Source organism: Geotrypetes seraphini, chromosome 4, assembly GCF_902459505.1.
Source record: "Geotrypetes seraphini chromosome 4, aGeoSer1.1, whole genome shotgun sequence".
Taxonomy (NCBI): Eukaryota; Metazoa; Chordata; class Amphibia; order Gymnophiona; family Dermophiidae; genus Geotrypetes; species Geotrypetes seraphini.
The window spans coordinates 118,620,782-118,642,952 of NC_047087.1; the positions used below are offsets into that span (position 1 = coordinate 118,620,782).

The window sequence follows — 22,171 nt, forward strand, 5'->3', positions numbered from 1 at the left end:
CTTACATGAAGTTGGACGGACAGACGGGTCCCAAGCCCATCCACCCGGCCATCCCGCCCCTTGATTGGAGGGGTCACGGGGTGGGGGATCACCTCGGCAGGAGGGGTTGGGGATGGGGGGTGGATCACAATTGTGGCAGGAGAGATTGGGCATTTCTCTTGCCATGATCGCGATCACCCCCGAACTGTTGTGAACCATAGCATGAGAGATTGGGCATCTCTCCTGCCGCAGTTCGTGGCAGTTCGGGGGGGGGGGGATCACAATCACAGCAGGGGAGATGAGCCATCTCTCCTGCCGCAATCATTACAATAGGGGGTAGGCAGGTTGCCGAGGCTGCTGAGCTGATTGCAGCAGCTGTGATCAGCTCAGCGGCCCCTATTCGGAACTTATACCTGTTTTGACTTGGTCTAAGTCAAAATGTATAAGCTCCGACTGGGCAACCTGCTAAAGTTTTTGGTTATACTTGCTCTAAGACTAAGGACACCACTACTGTTTTGGGTGGGAGGGGGGAGGGTATGGGCGGAGGGATGGTGGGGGTTTAAATTGTGCACATGTGAGAGATTTTGGATTACACTGCTATGACTTTTTACTTGCACCTTTTTCTTGTAAACTTTAATAAAGATATATAAACATAAGACTAAGGGCACCTTTTACAAAGCTGCGTTAGCGGTTTAACGTGCGTAATAGCATGCGCTAATTTGCCGGCTGCGCTAGCCGCTACCGCCTCCTCTTGAGCAGTCGGTAGTTTTTCGGCTAGCGCTGGAGTTAGCGCGTGATAAAAAGTCGCGTGCAATAAAGCCGCTAACGCAGCTTCGTTAAAGGAGCCCTAAGTCTAGGTCAGCCCACCCCTCTCCTCTAAAAATGCCTCTTTTCGTTCTAGGCGTTTAGAGGCAGGGTAAAGGCCTAAGCTGGTTTTAGATACATCTAAAACTAACTTTGATTATCGGTACTTGGATGATCTGGCTTTATGATCATCCAAGTACCGATTTTGGCCACTTTTTGAATAGTTTTTTTTATTATTATGAGCCCCTTAGCGTTTAGCACACACCAATGTTTAGCACATGCTAAAACGGCTAGAACACCTTAGTAAAAGGACCTCTAATATACTCTGTGCCTCGGGCAGCATGAAACACCACAGAGGCAATTGTGAAAGTTGAGATAGATAGATAGATAGATAGATAGATAGATAGATAGATAGATAGATAGATAGATAGATAGATAGATAGATAGATAGATTTTTTTTTAATTTAGCTTGTATGATTGTGTTTTGGTCTTGAGTGAGTGTGCTTTCCTATTTACTTTGTAGTTATTTTCTATTTCTGGTTCTGTTGTTAATTATTGTAAACCATTGTGTTCTTGGTGAAAGCCAAGTGGTATAGTAAATTTAATAAATGGTAATGTAAATGTCTCACAATCTTACCACATCCGCCATTCAGCTCAGACTTAGCACCGTGCAATTTTCATCATTTTTCAAAATTGAAGGGATACCTTTGGGAGCATCTGTTCAGCTCAAACGAAGAGATAGAAAAGATGGTGAACAGCTAGTTGAAGAGACATGCCGCTCTTTTGCAACAGCTTTCAAAAATGTCTTCATTCTTGGCAGAAATGTGTGGTGAATGGCAGTGATTATGTAAAAAAGTAAGTACGTGTAACAAAAGAGCAAGTTTGAAACATTATTTTTGGATTTAAGTCATTAACAATATCTTCATTTCAACAAAAATTGTGGAGGTGGAGGCATTACATTTCATTCAAACCTTGTAAAACAACAGCAAAGGCCCAACTGTTCCACAGCATTGAAGGCAATTCAAAGCAAAAAGGAAACTGTGGCATGCAATGCATCTTGAAATATGTTTTATTGAGAATGATGAATAATGTCAAATCAAATACATCCACATGTAAGAGTGAGGACCCTGTCCGGGTACAACAGACCAACACGGTTGCTTTTTAATTGATTTCCTCTCGAAGGAATTTTATAGCCCTGACATCCATCATTTACCCCCTCTTCTATTAAACTGCGCTAGCAGTTTCTAGCGTAGGGAGCCACCTTGAATGGCCCGCGCTGCTCCCGATGCTCATAGAGTTCCTATGAGCATTGGGAGTGGCGCGGGCCATTCAGCGCGACTCTCTGCGCTAAAAACTGCTGTCACAGTTTCGTAGAAGAGAGTGTTAATTATCTTAGTTGTGAAAACTGACCTGGACCCCTGAGGAAGGCTTGTTTTAGCTGAAACACAGACCGTGTTGGATCTGTTGTACCCGGATAGGGTCAGCACCCTTACATATGGATGTATTTGATTTGACATTATTCATCGTTCTCAATAAAACATATTTCAAGATGCATTGCATGCCACAGTTTCCTTTTTGCTTTGAATTGCCTTCAATGCTGTGGAACAGTTGGGCCTTTGCTGTTGTTTTACAAGGTTTGAATGAAATGTAATGCCTCCATTGCATTCCACAGATTCAAACCTTGTAGACAGATGAAGTACTCCACATAGATTTTTAAAAAGCATATCTTGGGAATGATTTGGGCAGATCTTCACAGTAGATATGCATTCTAAGTTTTACAACAGCAGTATGCATAGCGTTTGGAAAATGTTGACATTGGCCATTACATCTGCTGTGAATCATGGCTGCAGTTATGAAATGGAGTTTGGAAGAGCACTTCAGGAGGGACTAGTACTTACCTCCCTAGTATTAAAAACCCACTCAACATCACCCCCCCCCCCCAATTTTGAATTTCAGAGGATAGCTCCTTAATCAGCTCTGTGCAAACACGCAGGTTTACAAAATCCACCATTCACACAAGTGAATGGCACTGCTTACATGTGCAAAGCACTCAGAGGTGCCACACATATTCTTTTATATACCGTATTTTCACGCATATAACGCGCGCGTTATACGCGTTTTTACCTACCGCGCATACCCCTCGCGCGTTATATGCGTGAGCGCGGTATACAAAAGTTTTAAAACATAGTTCCCACCCCGCCCGACGCCCAATTCACCCCCCCAGCAGGACCACTCGCACCCCCACCCCGAACGACCGCTCGTACGCGCTCTCACCCGCACCCGCATCCACGATCGGAGCAAGAGGGAGCCCAAGCCCTCTTGCCCGGCCGACTCCCCGACGTCCGATACATCCCCCCCCCCGGCAGGACCACTCGCACCCCCACCCCGAAGGACCGCCGACTTCCCGACAATATCGGGCCAGAAGGGAGCCCAAACCCTCCTGGCCAGACCGCTCGCACCCCCACCCCGAACGACCGCTCGCACGCGCTCCCACCCGCACCCGCATCCACGATCGGAGCAAGAGGGAACCCAAGCCCTCTTGCCCGGCCGACTCCCCGACGTCCGATACATCCCCCCCCCCGGCAGGACCACTCGCACCCCCACCCCGAAGGACCGCCGACTTCCCGACAATATCGGGCCAGAAGGGAGCCCAAACCCTCCTGGCCACGGCGACCCCCTAACCCCACCCCGCACTACATTACGGGCAGGAGGGATCCCAGGCCCTCCTGCCCTCGACGCAAACCCCCCTCCCTCCAACGACCGCCCCCCCCAAGAACCTCCGACCGCCCCCCCAGCCGACCCGCGACCCCCCTGGCGACCCCCACGACCCCCCCACCCCCCTTCCCCGTACCTTTGGTAGTTGGGCCAGAAGGGAGCCCAAACCCTCCTGGCCACGGCGACCCCCTAACCCCACCCCGCACTACATTACGGGCAGGAGGGATCCCAGGCCCTCCTGCCCTCGACGCAAACCCCCCTCCCTCCAACGACCGCCCCCCCCAAGAACCTCCGACCGCCCCCCCAGCCGACCCGCGACCCCCCTGGCGACCCCCACGACCCCCCCACCCCCCTTCCCCGTACCTTTGGTAGTTGGGCCAGAAGGGAGCCCAAACCCTCCTGGCCACGGCGACCCCCTAACCCCACCCCGCACTACATTACGGGCAGGAGGGATCCCAGGCCCTCCTGCCCTCGACGCAAACCCCCCTCCCCCCCAACGACCGCCCCCCCCAAGAACCTCCGCCCGCCCCCCAGCCGACCCGCGATCCCCCTGGCGACCCCCACGCCCCCCCCCCCCCCCTTCCCCGTACCTTTGGTAGTTGGCCGGACAGACGGGAGCCAAACCCGCCTGTCCGGCAGGCAGCCAACGAAGGAATGAGGCCGGATTGGCCCATCCATCCTAAAGCTCCGCCTACTGGTGGGGCCTAAGGCGCGTGGGCCAATCAGAATAGGCCCTGGAGCCTTAGGTCCCACCTGGGGGCGCGGCCTGAGGCACATGGGCCCAACCCGACCATGTGCCTCAGGCCGCGCCCCCAGGTGGGACCTAAGGCTCCAGGGCCTATTCTGATTGGCCCACGCGCCTTAGGCCCCACCAGTAGGCGGAGCTTTAGGATGGATGGGCCAATCCGGCCTCATTCCTTCGTTGGCTGCCTGCTGGACAGGCGGGTTTGGCTCCCGTCTGTCCGGCCAACTACCAAAGGTACGGGGAAGGGGGGTGGGGGGGTCGTGGGGGTCGCCAGGGGGGTCGCGGGTCAGCTGGGGGGGCGGTCGGAGGTTCTTGGGGGGGGCGGTCGTTGGGGGGGAGGGGGGTTTGCGTCGAGGGCAGGAGGGCCTGGGATCCCTCCTGCCCGTAATGTAGTGCGGGGTGGGGTTAGGGGGTCGCCGTGGCCAGGAGGGTTTGGGCTCCCTTCTGGCCCAACTACCAAAGGTACGGGGAAGGGGGGTGGGGGGGTCGTGGGGGTCGCCAGGGGGTCGCGGGTCGGCTGGGGGGCGGTCGGAGGTTCTTGGGGGGGGCGGTCGTTGGGGGGAGGGGGGTTTGCGTCGAGGGCAGGAGGGCCTGGGATCCCTCCTGCCCGTAATGTAGTGCGGGGTGGGGTTAGGGGGTCGCCGTGGCCAGGAGGATTTGGGCTCCCTCCTGGCCCGATATTGTTGGGGAGTCGGCGGTCCTTCGGGGGGGAGGGATGTATCGGACGTCGGGGGGGCATCAGGCTTTCAGGATGGGGACAGACCTTCAAGGGGGGACAGTGCACGGAAGTCAGGGGGGGTGAACGGAGAGTCGGGACAGCGCACGGAAAGTCAGGGCGGGCGAAAGGAGCGTCGGGCAGCATGCGCGGTATACCCGTGAGCGCGGTATACCAAAGTTTTTGTACATATCATCGTGATTTCTGCGCGCTATACCCGTGTGCGCGTTTTATACGGGTGCGCGTTATTTGCGTGAAAATACGGTAATAGCTTCTTTTAATGTGCATGCTGCTAAACATACAGGCATGCACCGCATTTCTACTTTCTAAGCTAGATGACTTCTACAAAGTCATCTAAAACTGAAGGAAAAAAAGTGATGCTGTTCGTTTTTAAAAGGGGCAGCTCTAGTATCCAAAAAACATAGAAACTGATATTCAAAGTGATGTAACCAGCCAGGAATGACTCCTGGCTGGTTAAATCACCTATTCAGGGCTAACTATTAGTTTTCAGTGGCACTTAACCTTTAAGGGCCAGATTCTATAAGCGGTGTCTAACCACACCTACATTGTAGGTACCACTTGGTGCAGTTGTCATGCAACCACTAGGTGCTTTATATAGAATCCTACCTAGCGATGCTTAGTCATGCTTGTTCTTCGCAAGACATCCTAGAGGTAGGCACTTGTGCATTAGGCCAGGTTTTACTAGGCCTAATTTACCAGCACCTAACTCAGATGTCTAGTGATACTTGACCACCACACCTATTCTCAGCCCATAACCACACCTACTTTTCAGGCAGGCATTGTTAGGTGTTGGAGGTCACCTCCACTTAAGCATCGCTAGGCATCCTAAAAGTTTGGCACCGAACTCTTAATTGCTCATTTTAATTTTTTTTATTGGCTGAAAAGTGGTGCAGTCCATTACCATGCCAATTAAGTCAATTAGAAAAAAGTTGCATGCAGATCCCAAAGGGCTAGATTCACAAAGAGCATGGATTGGATCCATGTCCAGGGGGCTGATTCACGAATCGCCCTCATGCAAATGAGGGCGATTGGAATCATGCCCCCATCCGACTGTCGGAATCGCTCTCTAGCGATCCCGACGCATGCACAGACCATCTGTAGATGCTCTGCGCATGCTTAAGAGCAGCAATCTTTTTTTTTACATTTATTTTTTTGTTTTTACTCTTCACGAGCCCGTGGTTTTAACCCACTTTAACCCGTGGGTTAAAACCATGGGCTCGTAGTGCGGGGAAGGGCAGGAGAGTCGGGGTGTCAGGAGAGATTCGGGGCGAGAGCAGAGTAGCCAGTCGGGATGGCAGGAGAGATTCAGGGCAGGCAGGAGAGCAGATTCAGGAGCAGAGAGTCGGGAGCAGGAGAGCAGATTCAGGGCAAAGCAGGGCGGTAGAAGAAAATTGCGGCAGAGAATCGGGGCAGATAGAGCAGGAGAGTCAGGAGCAGAGAGCTGGAAAGACAGCAGGCAGAGCAGGAGATGGCAGTCGGAAAGCTGTGAATGACTGGTCCCCAGCAGTTGCTTGTTTGTAATCGGCCAGCCTAGTCGGTGTTGCAGGGTTTTTGTTTGTGAATCGCTGCCTGCCATCATTTCAATGCTGTTCCCTCTCATTTGCATGCGCGGATTGGAGGATGATCGGGACAGAGGTTAGTGAATCGGGTCGAAGGGAAATCGGGTCGCAAAGGGGTCTTAAACCGATCGGTACACGATCGGTTTGCTTAGTGAATCCCAAAGTTAGATGTCGCTAGGCATCTGCAATTAACATGTGCTGTTTATAGAATCTGGCCCTTAGGGCCAGTGAAAATAACCAGTTCACACCAAACTGAAAACTGGCTGTTTTGGGAGCATTCTGAGGGTAGAGTCAACACTTGGCTGATTAAGAAGACTACATAAAATTCAGTCCTATCTTTATATGGTAACCTACAGCATTGCTGGTTATGTGCTGAATATTGCAGTGGTTTAGCTGGCTCCAGAAACTCAGAAATTCATTGCCAGTGTCTGGACATGGTCTGACATTGAATTTCTTTAGCCTCAATATTTTTATTAATCAACTTTAAAAATACATCAAATATACAAACAAGTGAACAAAGAATAATAATAACATACCTGTGTGATCCAAGCAACATAGTAAAATATAGTGAATCAAAGTAACAAAAACAACTTATGTTAACTATAAGGAAGTATTTAAATATGTTCTTAAAACATTCCATTTTATCAAAGATTTAAAATTAAGCTTTGAATTCATAACTAACCCCCTCTTTTACAATGGTGCGCTAAGCTTTTTAGTTCACGCTAAACGCTAATGCATGCATGTTATCCTATGTACGCATTAGTGTTTAGCGCATGCATTGATTTAGCGTGTGCTAAATCCACGCTAAAACACTTAGCACGCCTTTGTAAAAGAGGGCCTAAGTATTTTTCATATCTATAAGTGATACAAACCATATTCTACCATATATTATAATTAATTAAAGTTAGATTTTTCCAAGACATTAATATAACTTTTAAAGTTAAAGACAGCAATATATCCATAGGCTGAATATTGGGCCCATAGCTTTTTGTCCTAGAGCAGGGTTTCTCAAACAAGTCCCTGGGACACACCAAGCCAGTCTGATTTTCAAAATTTCACAGTAAGCATGCATGAGATAAATTAGTTTCCTGCAGATCTGTCCCATGCACATTTATTGTAGGTATCCTGAAAATCTGATTGGTTTGATGTGACTGAAAGAATGGGATGAGAACTTCTGTCTAAAACAATGACCCTCAACCCTAGCTCACAAGTAACTATACTATGCTAATTAACCTGCCTTATAGAATGTTCCTTGTGGCTGTCGTTTGGATATATTATCACACTTATTGTAAGTTTGAAAATGAATAAAGAATTTAAAAAAAAAAAAAAAAGATCTGATTGGTGGAATGGAAAATAACTTCTTCTCAATGGATGCTTGTCAATAAATTTAAACTGAACTGAATTGTCACTAGTCCAAAGAGGTGTTTAAAATGGGTATATGTGCACATGTAGTATGCCACAGTGTTCCCAAAGCTGTATATCTAATCTCAGACTTCAGAATGAGTAATAGCAACCATCTGCCTCGTTTGACTTTATGTATTATTACAGGAAAATTGTAAAGAAACATGGAAAACATATCTAGTTCTGTTAAGGGTATATTAAATGGGACTTCTGATTTTAGGTTTAAACTGATAACCACTAATAAACCCCTCAAATGTGAAAAAGTAAAATAGGTGTTTTATGTGTAAACAACAGAAAATCCCACTTCCCCTAGTGCTCCTTGGCCCTACTCCTTCCCTACCTTGAATTCTCCACGATATTTGTGTGTCTTTTTCCCAGCTGAGCATTCTTCAACTGCACAAATGTGTGTATTTGATTCAACCGAAAAAGGAACCCACTTTGGTCAGGAAAACACCGATTTGATTTTTTTTTCATACTTTCAAAATAGCCCTTAATTATCTGGGAAATAAACAAATATCCACATTTAAAATGTATAACACCTAAGAACTGAACCCTAATTATAAGGTGCCAACTTCTGGTACATCTCATCTAAATTAGAACAAAATAACAGTATCTTTGTAAGACAAGTTGTCAAATAATCATTTCCCTTTCCCTCCTGTATTTGTTATCTATATTGCCTTTGGCATGTTTCGTGTCCTTTTTCTCACCTTCGTTTGATTTCCTTATTTAATTTTGGTCTTCGGTGACTTGTTTCTTCCTTTTAAGCTAGCACGTCTTCCGTTTTGCAACACAGACAGAACTGAGAGTTTTGATGCTTTCCTGGTTCCTGCATGCCAGATTCAAACCGGGACAACAATCCACTAAAAGGTGGATATAATTGAAAAAGGAGAGAGAGACCCCCATACAGTGGACAACAGATAGCAATGAAAAGTGAGAGAATAAAGAGCAATTAATAACAGAACTGAATGAAGCAGAATTGTGGCGGCAAGAGACTAGAATGATGGATGGTGACAGCAAAACGCAGCCAGAAAAAAAACAAGAAGCAGAACGCGGAAAAGAAGAGACCAAAAATATCAGAATAAGTTAAGAGACAGAAGTAATTAAAGAGCAGAGCAAAGACAGTTGAACTGAGGGTTGAACTGAGAAGTCTCCCTCTTCAGCACCAAGGACAGAGACTCTCAACCGCAGCTAAGTGACGGACCGGATTCACCCGCCAAATCCCAGCAGAGACGTTCACAGAGGTAAAAGATGTGAGGCGCTTACAGCAGTGACTTTTTCCACAAAAATGGCTCGTTTTCTCTTCGGCACTTTCGGTTATCCTGAAAGGACAAACATTTGCTTCTTCGGCATGGTTTTGGAACTAGATGGAAGGAAGAGGTGAGGAGCTAAAAGTATATAAGCTTCAGATATTCGCTCTTAATGCAAAGGTAAGCCTAAACACACCGTTTGGCTCATCAGAGCAGCCTTTGGGTTTCGATCTATTTTATAGAAACAATCTAAAATATCCTAAAACCATTTAAAAAAGCAATATCTTATGTTGTTAGCGTTTCTAATATTCTCCCATTCTCCTTTATGGTTATTTTCTTTTCTCTTGCTCCGTTTTCTTTTATTGCATTGTTTTCCTTCCATTTCTACACTCTTTTACTTTCTGTAACCCCTTTTCCCAATGTTCCTTCTCTACTTTTTATCAGCAGTTCTCCTTTTTATATATTTTGTAATAACATTTTCTTCTCTTTACTCTGTGCTCCCGCTGCTACTTTTCTAATCCTGTTTCCTTACAATTAGAAAAGTGATTGGTATCTGCAAACTATTTTTCCAATTGAACCCCTCCCCCCCATTATTATTATTATTTAATTTTCTGTGATTTTCTTCAGAACAGTGCTTTTAAATAATACCTAGCTGTACAAGATAGACTTTTGAATGGGATTAATTTCCTATTTGTTTTGAAAGATATCATGAGATAAATTTAATTTATAAATAACCTACTGACTCGGTTAGTTTAGACATCATCTGCCTGATATTCAAAGTGATTTAGCCAGTTGACAACAGCTGCTGACCATTAACCCCCTCTTCTACTAAACCACGCTAGTGGTTTTAGCGCAGGGAGCAGCGCTGAATGGCCTGCACTGCTCCCGATGCTCATTGGGCTCTTTTTAGGAAGGTGCGCTACGGGTTTTACCGCATGCAATGGATTAGTCCACGCTATAGCGTGCACTAGCCGAAAATGCACCACCTGCTCAAAAGGAGGCGGTAGCGGCTAGCACACAAGGCAATTTAGCGTACACTATTCCGCGCATTAAGGCCCCAGCGCACCTTCGTAAAAGGAGCCCATAGAGACCTTATGAGCATCGGGAGCTGCTCCCGACGCTAAAACCGCTAGCATGGTTTAGTAAAGAGGCCCTAAATCACACATAACTGGTTATCTATGAATTTTCAGTGGGAAATAACCAGTTATCTCCACATAATATTCATAGTTAGTGTGTAACTGGGAGTCGGCTATCTCAGGGGTGGATGACACTTAGGACCAGATATTCAATGCTAACTGGACAAGGTTAGCAAATAAATAGGACTGTATAAATAGCTATCCTATTTTTATGCACTAGCCACAGACTGGTTAGCACTGATTATCGGCTATACCAATTATTGGCTGTTGGCCAAAAAATGAACCTGGATATTAAATGGCCCAGCATTGAATATCTGTGTCAGCACCAGTAGCATGCAATTTGGTTAAAGCCAGTGGCATAGCGAGGGTGAGAGGCACACAGGGCAGTGGCACCCCTCCCCCATACTCTTTTCCGCCCCCCACTTCCACCCGCTCCTTCCCCATCACCTCCTGCTGTGTGTGCGCACCCCCTCCCTTCCCCCTTACTTCTTTAAAGTTCGCAGTACAGCTGCTCACACCGGGAATGTTAAAGAGGTACTATGGGAAGGGAAGAGATGCATACACACAGTAGTGAGGCAGTGGGTAAGGAGCAGGGGGCAGAGAGGAGGACGGGTGCTAGCGCCCCCACCAAGATGGTGCCCCCCTTATTATGCCACTGGTTAAAGCCCACTTGCTAGTGCTAAAAATCAGGGAGAATATTTTCCAAGAATCTTATTATTTTAGTTATTCTATAGCTCTTTAGTAGTCTTCATTCAGTAGCAAAGAGCACCATGTAGCAACTTTAGAACATACGGTATAATCAAATCAAAGTTACACTTCCCCCTCCCTATTCGTGGTTTCGGCGATTGCGGTTTCAACTATTCATGATTTTTTTGCCTGGGCCCCCCCCCTGCCTAGAGAATCGCTCGGAGGCAGCATGCATCAATCAGAACCGGCCCCTGGACTTGGATCGTGGCAAGGAAGAGGGGGCGATCGGAGGCGAGCAGCCACCCCAAGAGCACAGCCCTCAGCCGTGGATGCAGCTTCAGTGGCAACTTCATGCATGGACCTTACCTGGTGGTCTAGTGGTGACGTAGGGCAGGAGCGAACTTCCTACACTCCTGCCCCATGTAGAGCCATGCTGTACACCCGTGCTGTGAGTTCCCGTTGTAGTAGACCAGAGGAACTCACAGCATGGGTGCACAGCACGGCTCTGCACGGGGCAAGAGTGTAGGAAGATCGCTCCTGCCCAGTATCACCGCTAGACCACCAGGTAAGGTCTGGAGGTGGGTCAGAGTCGTCCCAAAAGTTATCTGCAAATTTTCCTTATTCGCAGGCCAGATCTGCCCCTAACCCCTGCGAATACGGAGGGGGGGGAGTGTACTATAGATGAACTTAGGAAAAGTCATGCTGAGGCAGACTAAGTTCCAACTTAGCAATCTGTCTCTGATGGTGGCCAATCCAGGTCACTATACAGTATCCAGCTGATCCCAAAAAATAATAATAATAATAACTTCTATTTTTAGACCCCAATACCTCGCAGTTCAATACAACAAGAAAAAACTGTAAAAATACAGCGATGATACATAAGATTGCATTAAAATAAAATCACAAATCAATTATACAAATTTATCGAACAAGTAAGTTTTTAATAATTTTCTAAAATCCTGGTAAGAAAGGGAAGACAATGAAACCACTTAGACTCTTATTCCATTTGCCCACTTCCAAGGAAGCTTTTACATATACAGCCTTTTAAAGATGGGAAAGAAAATAGAGTAATATCACGGGTACGTTGATTAAACAGATAACTCAAAGTGTTTTGGAAGCAATGTTTTATAACACAACCAAGCAAATTTAAAAATTATTCTCACTTCTACTGGAAGCCAATGTAACTTTTGATAGTAAGGTGTATCATGGTCTGATTTTTTCAAATTAAAAATTAAACACACTGCTGTATTTTGAAGAACTCTTATCTGTTTAAAGATCTTCGTACTATATAAGAACCCAGATAGATAATGTTGCAATAGTCCAATGTACTTAGAACCAAAGATTATACTAATAGCCTAAAAGATGAAAAATCAAAATAGGATTTTATAGTGCGAAGGTTCCACAAGACAAAAAACCTTTTTTAACCAAGGCATCAATCTGGGCATCGAAGGACAAAGATTGATCTAAAATAATTCCCAGAATTTTAATAGTAGAGTTGATAGGATAGTCAATTCCATTTAGTTTCAAAGAGGTCTCCTTAATTTTATTTGTTAAACTTGACAAAAAGATTCTCATTTTATCCGCATTTAGTTTTAGTCTAAATTCCTTGGCCCATTGTTCTACCATTTCCAATACAATTGATATAGAATATTTAGGGCCTCTTCTATCAAATTGCGCTGAATGGCCCGTGCTGTTTCTGATGCTCATAGAGTTCCTATGAGCGTCAGGAGCAGTGCAGGCCATTCAGCACGGCTCTCTGCACTAAAAAAACCGCTAGCGCGGTTTGATAGAAGAGGCAGTTAGTGTCTGATGATAGAGTAACTATATACTTTCAAATTCAACTTCCTTGAAAAAAAGACCAGGCAGACCTGTTGGTAATAAAGTTACTGACAGGTCTGTCAGTTTTTCCAATCACTATAATCCTTTTTTTGGTGGGGGGAATAGCCAAGTGATGTTAATGCATCAATTGCTTGGCTATTTTTGCATGGGGCTTTAGCTAATTTGTAAGGCCAGATTGGAAAATAGACAATCAAGGGGAAAAACACACGGTGGGTCATTTCGTGCAACGGGTTGGTAAAAGCGATCATCGCTACAGCTGTGAAAATAGGTTTTGTGACGATCGCTGACTTTCGTGCATCTAGGGCAGAGAGTACACATTCCAATGCTAACCAGTTAGCACCTCTGCACAGGTAATGTGGGAGCCCTAAAACCTACAGAATAGGTGGCAGTAAGTGCTCCCACAGTAATTTTAATAAAATGTCTGCACACTAATGGCAACATTAGCACATGGATATTAATGAAATAAATACAAAATCAGATTATTTTATGGCTGAGGTAAAATGACTTCAGCATACAGGAAAGACTTGCATAAGGATCTTCCAAGGCCAATTTTTACTGCAGCTTTGTGAAAGGTCCCCCTAAGCAAAGTAATAAATTTAAAATCACAGTGACACATAGCAAATGTGAAGTACATATACTTTTTTACTATAAACTGTCTTAATAATTTGATCTCTCCGTGCTTTACAGTCAAAGGAACTGCGTTGGCCACTGTTGGAAAAGGGATACTGGGCTTGATGGACCTTTGGTCTGACCCAGTATGACAATTCTTATGTTCTTATGTTCTAAGATCACTGCTTATATATTATGCCAATGAATTATTAGAAAATTAATTGAAGATAAGAAAATATTCATGGCGTTGAGTCTGATTAGAATTAGTTTTATAAGCCTCCTTTATGCCATTTGAATTGGCTGAGATGGTGGATTGGATTTCTTACTATTGATATCTTCCATAAGTTGTTTGCAATACTTTGTTAATGGCTCCCACAGAGCCATTAACAAAGTATTGTACTGATTAGATGACATTTTTTCCCTTAAATTTTTTAGATTCAATTAAGAGGGGGGAGGGAAGTAATTATATGTTTACATATTGTACAAGGTATTGATTATATAATAGGAAGGAGTGGGAAGGGTGGGAGATAAGAGCATATCATGTGTACCATTGATGATTATTAAGTGATATATTTATTGTTAATTTGTTTGGAAATATTGTCACACTTATTGTAAGTTTGAAAATGAATAAAGAATTATAAATTTTTTTTAAAAAAGTTGTTTGCTTAACTGGAGCACTAGGATGATTTCTTAAGAGGGGTAGAATTTTTTTATGTAGAACAGGGGGGTTCTTAATCCAGTCCATGGGACAAACCTAGCCAGTCAAGTTTTGGGATACCCATAATGAATATGCATAAGATAGATTCACAGACAAGGGAGGCAGTGAATATAAAGGGCTACTTATACATAGCTGGTAGAGGTATCTAAAGTGGGCCAATGAGATAAATGCTCTGATGTTCATAGGAATTCTATGAACTTTGGAGCTTATACCTCGCTGGACCGTGATAGAAACCTCTACTGCAGCTTTGTAAAAGCCAACGAAATTTATCTCATGGGTATTCATTGTGGATATCCTGAAACCTTACTGACTGTATGTGAACATGAGAACATAAGAATAGGCTTATTGGGTCAGATCAGTGGTCCTTCTAGCCCAGTAGCCCATTCTCACAGTGGTCAATCTAGGTCACCAGAACCTGGCAAAACCCCAAAGAGTAGCAACATTCCATGCTACCAATCCAGGGAAAGCAGTGGCGTCCCCCAAGTCTGTCTCAATAACAGACTATGGACTTTTCCTCCAGGAACTTATCCGAACTTTCCTTATAACCAGCTACACTATCCAATCTTACAACATCCTCTGGCAATGCATTCCAGAGCTTAACTATTCTCTGAGAGAAAAATTTTTTCCTCCTATTGGTTTTAAAAGTATTTCCCTGTAATTTCATTGCGTGTCCCCTAGTTTTTGTAATTTTTGATGGAGTGAAAAATCAATCCTCTTGTACACATTCTATTCCACTCAGGATTTTGTAGGCTTCAATTATATCTCCCCTCAGCTGTCTATTTTCCAAGCTGAAGAGCCCTAACCTTTTTGGTCTTTCCTCATACGAGGACTGGGTGGGAAACCCTGATGTAGAAATTCATTCATAAATACATTGGAGTATTGTATTTGCATCACCTTGGGTATCTCATCCAATCACACTCAAAGCAGTTTACATACATGTACTTCAAGCACTTTCCCTGTCTGTCTCGGTGGGCTCACAATCTATCTAATGTACTTGGGGCAGTGGAGGATTAAGTGATTTGCCCAGTGGAGGATTAAGGGACTTGCCCAGGGAACGCCTCTCTTATGAGGACAGACTAAAGAAGTTAGGGCTCTTCAGCTTGGAAAAGAAATGGCTGAGGGGAGATATAATTGAAGTCTACAAAATCCTGAGTGATGTAGAATGGGTACAAGTGGATCAATATTTTACTGCATCAAGATTTACAAAGATTAGGGGACACTTGATGAAGTTACAGAGTAATACTTTTAAAACCAATAAGAAGAAATATTTTTTCACTCAAAGAATAGTTAAGCTCTAGGATGCATTGCCAGAGGATGAGGTAAGAGCTGTTATTGTAGCTGGTTTAAAAAAAGGTTTGGACAATTTCCTGGAGGAAAAGTCCAAAGTCTGCTGTTGAGACAGACATGGGGGAAACCACTGCTTGCCCTGGATCAGTGGCATGGAATGCTGCTACTATTTGGGGTTTTGCCAGATACTTGTGACTTGGATTGGCCCGATACAGTAAGGCTATGTTTTTATGTCACAAGGAGCAGCATAGGGTTTGAACCCACAACCTCAGGATGCTGAGGCTATAGCTCCAACCATTATGCCACACTCTCCTGCAACATTTTGAGGGGGCCCTGCTTGTCTATATCAACTCCAATGTATGCCTGAGATAGCATGTTTGAGCAAAATAAAATGAGGCCAACTGCTACTGACCAGGTATCCTTGCTTCAAACCTAAAGCCCCCAAGCAAGAGTGAATGCACCTTCCAACCCTCTCCTCCCCAACATTTGATGTATACACCCCGATGCCCTCTGTCCTCTCCCTTCCCAGCAGTGTACTATATATGCACTATTAACCATGTACCTCTAAAACATTATGATTGTATTGTTTCTACCCTACAATATAGAATGTACCGTTCTGTACCCCAAACACTGTGAATGTACTTCTGCAACCCGTTCTGAGCTCCTGGGTAGGAGAGGATATAAAACTGAAATAAATAAATAAAATCAGTTAATTTTAATTTCTTTCCCTATTGGGGGTGGAGTGTAAGGTTTCAGTTTTATTAATATTCAGAAAACTTAATTTGAAATCATTTCACACCAGCTGTACAAGACAAAACAGGCATACATAGGATTTGAAAGCCAGAGAAAAGAGAGTTCTTGTTCAATAAAGAAGTCCATTGCATTTTCAGTAATTATGCTGCGTGTCTGTTTTACAGGCCGCTTACCTTTCCAGTTTTCCAAATGGCACTGCAGAGTGGAGTGGGTGTCTACCTCAATGTCAGTAACCTCCCACTACCAGAACAAGAGAACTCTACAGCAAAAGCCTTGCCCCATCCTCACAGTTACTATGCCCTCTTCTTCTGCGTCCTCATTTTTGCCATTGTGTTTGGCAATGTGCTGGTCTGTTTGGCAGTGCTCAGAGAGAGGTCCTTGCAAACCACAACAAACTACCTGGTGGTAAGTCTGGCAGTAGCAGACTTGCTTGTTGCTACATTGGTGATGCCTTGGGTAGTCTATGTAGAGGTGAGTGTTTTTAGAATGGTTTATGTGTTTAATGGGATGGCTTTGAGATGTAATAGAGGTTTGGTGGATTTTTATTTATGATACTCTCCGCCATTTTACAAAACTGTAGTGTGGTTTTTAGCGCTGGCTGCGGCGGTAACAGCTTCGATGTTCATAGGAATTCGACAGCTGGTGCTAAAAATCATGCTATGGTTTTGTATGTATATATTTTATGTTATTTTTACTGTACCATACATCGTATTAATGCTGAGGCATTTAACCAAGTTTGTATATTATATTAATTTAATTTGGCTATTTAGTGCCTGCTTTACCCATATGAGTACAAGATGGGTTACAAAAAAATAAACATACCAAATAATACAAGAATGTGCATATATAAAAACATATCATTACAAAAAAAGGGGTAAAAATAAAATAAGAGTTTCAGTCACCCTTCCCTGTAATTCGCTTTAATAAAACCCTTAGCGTGCATGCACACTTCAATCTCCATTTTCCGTGCCTCTGTGCTATCGTGCCGCTGCATGCGCAGTAAAGTAGAGCTCTGCCTGCAGCGGTTTCACCATTGCCCTCCCTCGACGATGCTGCGAGGCCAGATCCAGTGATGACCGAGCCTACCAAGGTGGGGGAGAGGGCGGACCGCCCCGGGTGGAAGCATCAGGGAGGTTTTGCGATCCCAGGGCAAGCAGGAAGATTAATCACAGCTCTGCAGCGATCCCTTGAGGGCTCCTGGCAGCGCTGAAGATGAGGCAGCAGTCCGGGAAGAGCAGAAGAGGCTGGGAAGAGCAGGGCCGGGAAGAACAGAAGAGGCCAGGAAGAGCAGAAGAGGGTCAAGGGAACGAGTTAGAAGACAGCAGGAATGTGAGCGGACCCCATCTAGATAGGCAGGTAGGAGAGAGAGAGTACACAGATGGAGTGGATCACCACCACCTCGGCAAGCGAGGGCTAAAGGAGCCCTCCACCCCAAAGAAAGTGAAAGTGTGGAGGAGTGCAGAAGTGCACGCTGAGGCTCGGTTCGGCTCGCCATGGCCAAGCAGTTCGGGAGCTGGGAGACAGGACACATTTTCCCATTGTGTAGCTGGGCAGGTATGTGCAGGCAGCTGGCCACAGCTGGATTGTGGAAAGGTCAAGGAATCCCTTAGCTGGCACAGGTAGAAGGCGGCTTCAATGAGGGCCTGGGCAGGGAGAGAGACAGAAAAAAAGAAAGACAGCGGAAGGGAGAGAGACAGAAAGAAAGAAAGATAGACATTGGGAGGGAGAGAGACAGAAAGAAAGAAAGATAGACATTGGGAGGGAGAGAGACAGAAAGAAAGAAAGATAGACAGTGGGAGGGAGAGAGACAGAAAGAAAGAAAGAAAGATAGACATTGGGAGGGAGAGAGACAGAAAGAAAGAAAGATAGACAGTGGGAGGGAGAGAGACAGGAAGAAAGAAAGATAGACATTGGGAGGGAGAGAGACAGAAAGAAAGACCTTCAAAATACTGAAAGGAATCGACAAAATAGAGCAGAAAAAATTATTTACATTGTCCAATTTAACACAGACAAGAGGACACGGAATGAAGCTAAGTTCAGGACAAATATCAGGAAATTCTTCTTCACGCAGAGAGTGGTTGACAACTGGAATGCTCTCCCAGAGGAGGTTATTGCGGAATTGACTGTCCTAGAATTCAAAAGCAAACTAGATGCACATCTCCTTACAAGAGGCATAGAGGGATTTGGGTGACTAAAATTACGCCAGGTGTACATCTGGCAGGGCCTCCACATGTGTCTGATCCGGAGATGGCGCTTCTTAGCTGGCACAGGTGGAAGGCGGCTTCAGTGAGGATCTGGGCAGGGAGAGAGATGGAAAAAAGAAAGACAGCAGGAGGGAGAGAGACAGACAGAAAGAAAGAAAGATAGACATTGGGAGGGAGAGAGACAGGATGAAAGAAAGATAGACACTGGAAGGGAGAGAGACAGGAAGAAAAAAAGATAGACATTGGGAGGGAGAGAGACAGAAAGAAAGAAAGATAGACAGTGGGAGGGAGAGAGACAAGAAGAAAGGAAGATAGACATTGGGAGGGAGAGAGACAGAAAAAAAGAAAGATAGACAGTGGGAGGGAAAGAGACAGGAAGAAAGGAAGATAGACATTGGGAGGGAGAGAGATAGGAAGAAAGGAAGATAGACATTGGGAGGGAGAGAGACAGAAAGAAAGAAAGATAGACAGTGGGAGGGAGAGACACAGGAAGAAAGGAAGATAGATATTGGGAGGGAGAGAGACAGAAAGAAAGAAAGATAGACAGTGGGAGGGAGAGAGACAGGAAGAAAGAACGATAGACATTGGGAGGGAGAGAGACAGAAAGAAAGAAAGATAGACAGTGGGAGGGAGAGACACAGGAAGAAAGGAAGATAGATATTGGGAGGGAGAGAGACAGAAAGAAAGAAAGATAGACAGTGGGAGGGAGAGAGACAGGAAGAAAGAACGATAGACATTGGGAGGGAGAGAGACAGAAAGAAAGAAAGATAGACAGTGGGAGAGAGAGAGACAGGAAGAAAGAAACATAGACATTGGGAGGGAGAGAGACAGGAAGAAAGAAAGATAGACAGTGGGAGGGAGAGAGACAGGAAGAAAGGAAGATAGACATTGGGAGGGAGAGAGACAGAAAGAAAGAACGATAGACATTGGGAGGGAAAGAGACAGAAAGAAAGAAAGATAGACATTGGGAGGGAGAGAGACAGAAAGAAAGAAAGATAGACAGTGGGAGGGAGAGACAGGAAGAAAGGAAGATAGACATTGTGAGGGAGAGAGACAGGAAGAAAGAACGATAGACATTGGGAGGGAAAGAGACAGAAAGAAAGAAAGATAGACATTGGGAGGGAGAGAGACACAGATTGAGTGGATCACCACCACCTCGGCAAGCGAGGGCTAAAGGAGCCCTCCCCCGCCCCAAACCAAAGAATGTGAAAGTGTGGAGGAGTGCAGAAGTGCACGCTGAGGCTCGGTTCGGCTCGCCATGGCCCAGCAGTTCGGGAGCTTCCTGCGGAGCAGCATCAGATGGTGATCCAGCACCAAGGATGAGCAAACGGGGTCCGGAGGGGAGACAGGACACATTTGCCCATTGTGTAGCTGGGCAGGTATGTGCAGGCAGCTGGCCACAGCTGGATTGCGGAAAGGGCAAGAAATCCCTTAGCTGGCACAGGTAGAAGGCGGCTTCAATGAGGGCCTGGGCAGGGAGAGAGACAGAAAAAAAGAAAGACAGCGGGAGGGAGAGAGACAGAAAGAAAGAAAGATAGACATTGGGAGGGAGAGAGACAGAAAGAAAGAAAGACAAACATTGGGAGGGAGAGAGACAGAAAGAAAGAAAGATAGACAGTGGGAGGGAAAGAGACAGGAAGAAAGGAAGATAGACATTGGGAGGGAGAGAGACAGGAAGAAAGGAAGATAGACATTGGGAGGGAGAGAGACAGAAAGAAAGAAAGAAAGAAAGATAGACAGTGGGAGGGAGAGAGACAGGAAGAAAGGATGATAGATATTGGGAGGGAGAGAGACAGAAAGAAAGAAAGATAGACAGTGGGAGGGAGAGAGACAGGAAGAAAGAACGATAGACATTGGGAGGGAGAGAGACAGAAAGAAAGAAAGATAGACATTGGGAGGGAGAGAGACAGAAAGAAAGACCTTCAAAATACTGAAAGGAATTGACAAAATAGAGCAGAAAAATTATTTACATTGTCCAATTTGACACGGACAAGAGGACACGGAATGAAGCTAAGGACAAGTTTAGGACAAATATCAGGAAATTCTTCTTCACGCAGAGAGTGGTTGGCACCTGGAATGCTCTCCCAGAGGAGGTTATTGCGGAATCGACCGTCCTAGGATTCAAAAGCAAACTAGATGCACATCTCCTTACGAGAGGCATAGAGGGATATGGGTGACCAAAATAACACCAGGTGTACACCTGGCAGGGCCTCCACGTGTGCGGATCACCGGACTTGATGGACCGAAGGTCTGATCTGGAGATGGCACTTCTTATGTTATGTTATATTATGAAAGATAGACAGTGGGAGGGAGAGAGACAGGAAGAAAGAGACAGGGCGCAGGGAGAGAGAGAAAAAGAAAGAAAGAAAAAAAGATAGGGCAGGGAGAGAGACAGAAAGAAAGAAAGAAAAAAAATAGTCGGGACAGTGAGAGATACAGAAAGAAAGAAAGACAGATGGGGCAGGGATACAGAAAGAAAAAAAAGATAGGGGCAGGGAGACAAAAAGAAAAAAAGATAGACGGGGCAGGGAGAGAGACAGAAAAAAGATAGAAAGAAAGAAAGATAGACAGCGGGAGGGAGAGAGACAGAAATAAAGGAAGAAAGAGACAGGGGAAGGGAAAGAGACAGAAAGAAAGACAGACAGACATCTATTCTAGCACCCATTAATGTAACGGGCTTAAACACTAGTTATCAATAATAGCTCATTATCCTCTTATTCTATAAAAGCTCACCTAAATTTCAGCACTTTTTCTCAAGCTTAAATTTATGGAATACTGTCATCCCCATGGGTAAATGTACACTTGTGCACATAAACAGCAGTAACCCACGAAAATGCTACTCTATAAATACACATTTACTCAAAAATCACAAAACATGTAATTGTTATAGGGGCATTCATAAGGGATGAGCATGGGGGAGCATAGGCAAGGCCATTTGCCATAAATTGCATGCATAAATCTCACATTTATGCACTGTTTACACACACTACAGAGCTGTTGTAAATTCATGTACTTATATTTTGGTGTGCTGATGTAGGTTTACACTAGTATTCTATATAGACACAAACATTCTTTCATTTTCCTATACCGTTCTCCCATGGGAGTTTAAAACAGTTTACATGAATTTATTCAGGTACTCAAGCATTTTTCCCTGTCTGTGCAAGCGGGCTCACAATCTATCTAATGTACCTGGGGCAATGTGTGGATTAAGTGACTTGCCCAGGATCACAAGGAGCAATATGGGTTTGAACCCACAACCTCAGGGTGCTGAAGCTGTAGCTTTAACCACTGCGCCACACAGCTTTACACTAATATGCTGTAAAGACACACACAAAGGAGGGCATTGTAGAAAGCATGTCCAACTCAAAATGAGGACATCCCAATCAGTATGCCACAAAAGGACATCCATCTCACATGTATTTTAGAACAGGACACAGCCTATTCTAAAATACCTGTAAGATGGACATCCATATGCTAGAAACATCCAGCAAAAAGATCAGTTTTAGAAACTGAAATGCCGGAGGGGCGTGGTCATGCAGTGAGCAGGGACGACGTGTTTTCCCTGAGCTCCAGAGTTCTCCCTCACTAACATCTTCTTTGAACTATAATCTGTAGATATTTTCTACCCCCAAGCATTTTCTACAGCTTGCTTAGGGCATATGGACAAGTTTGTGCACAAGAGCGGCATTGATATGGCCACTAAAACTGGTAAAAATGAGCAGGAGCATCTCAAATCAGAGCCAGGTGCTGAT

General features: G+C 45.0%; 1 protein-coding gene across 1 annotated transcript in view; it reads left to right on the forward strand.

The window, feature by feature from the left end:
• Positions 1 to 22,171, forward strand: part of DRD3 (dopamine receptor D3) — a 191,246-nt gene that overhangs the window by 94,057 nt on the left and 75,018 nt on the right. Inside the window, exons 2-3 of the mRNA XM_033942917.1 lie at positions 1,604 to 1,638; positions 16,380 to 16,686. Of these exons, the coding sequence (XP_033798808.1) occupies positions 1,604 to 1,638; positions 16,380 to 16,686 (342 nt within the window). The remainder of the gene's footprint in view (positions 1 to 1,603; positions 1,639 to 16,379; positions 16,687 to 22,171) is intronic.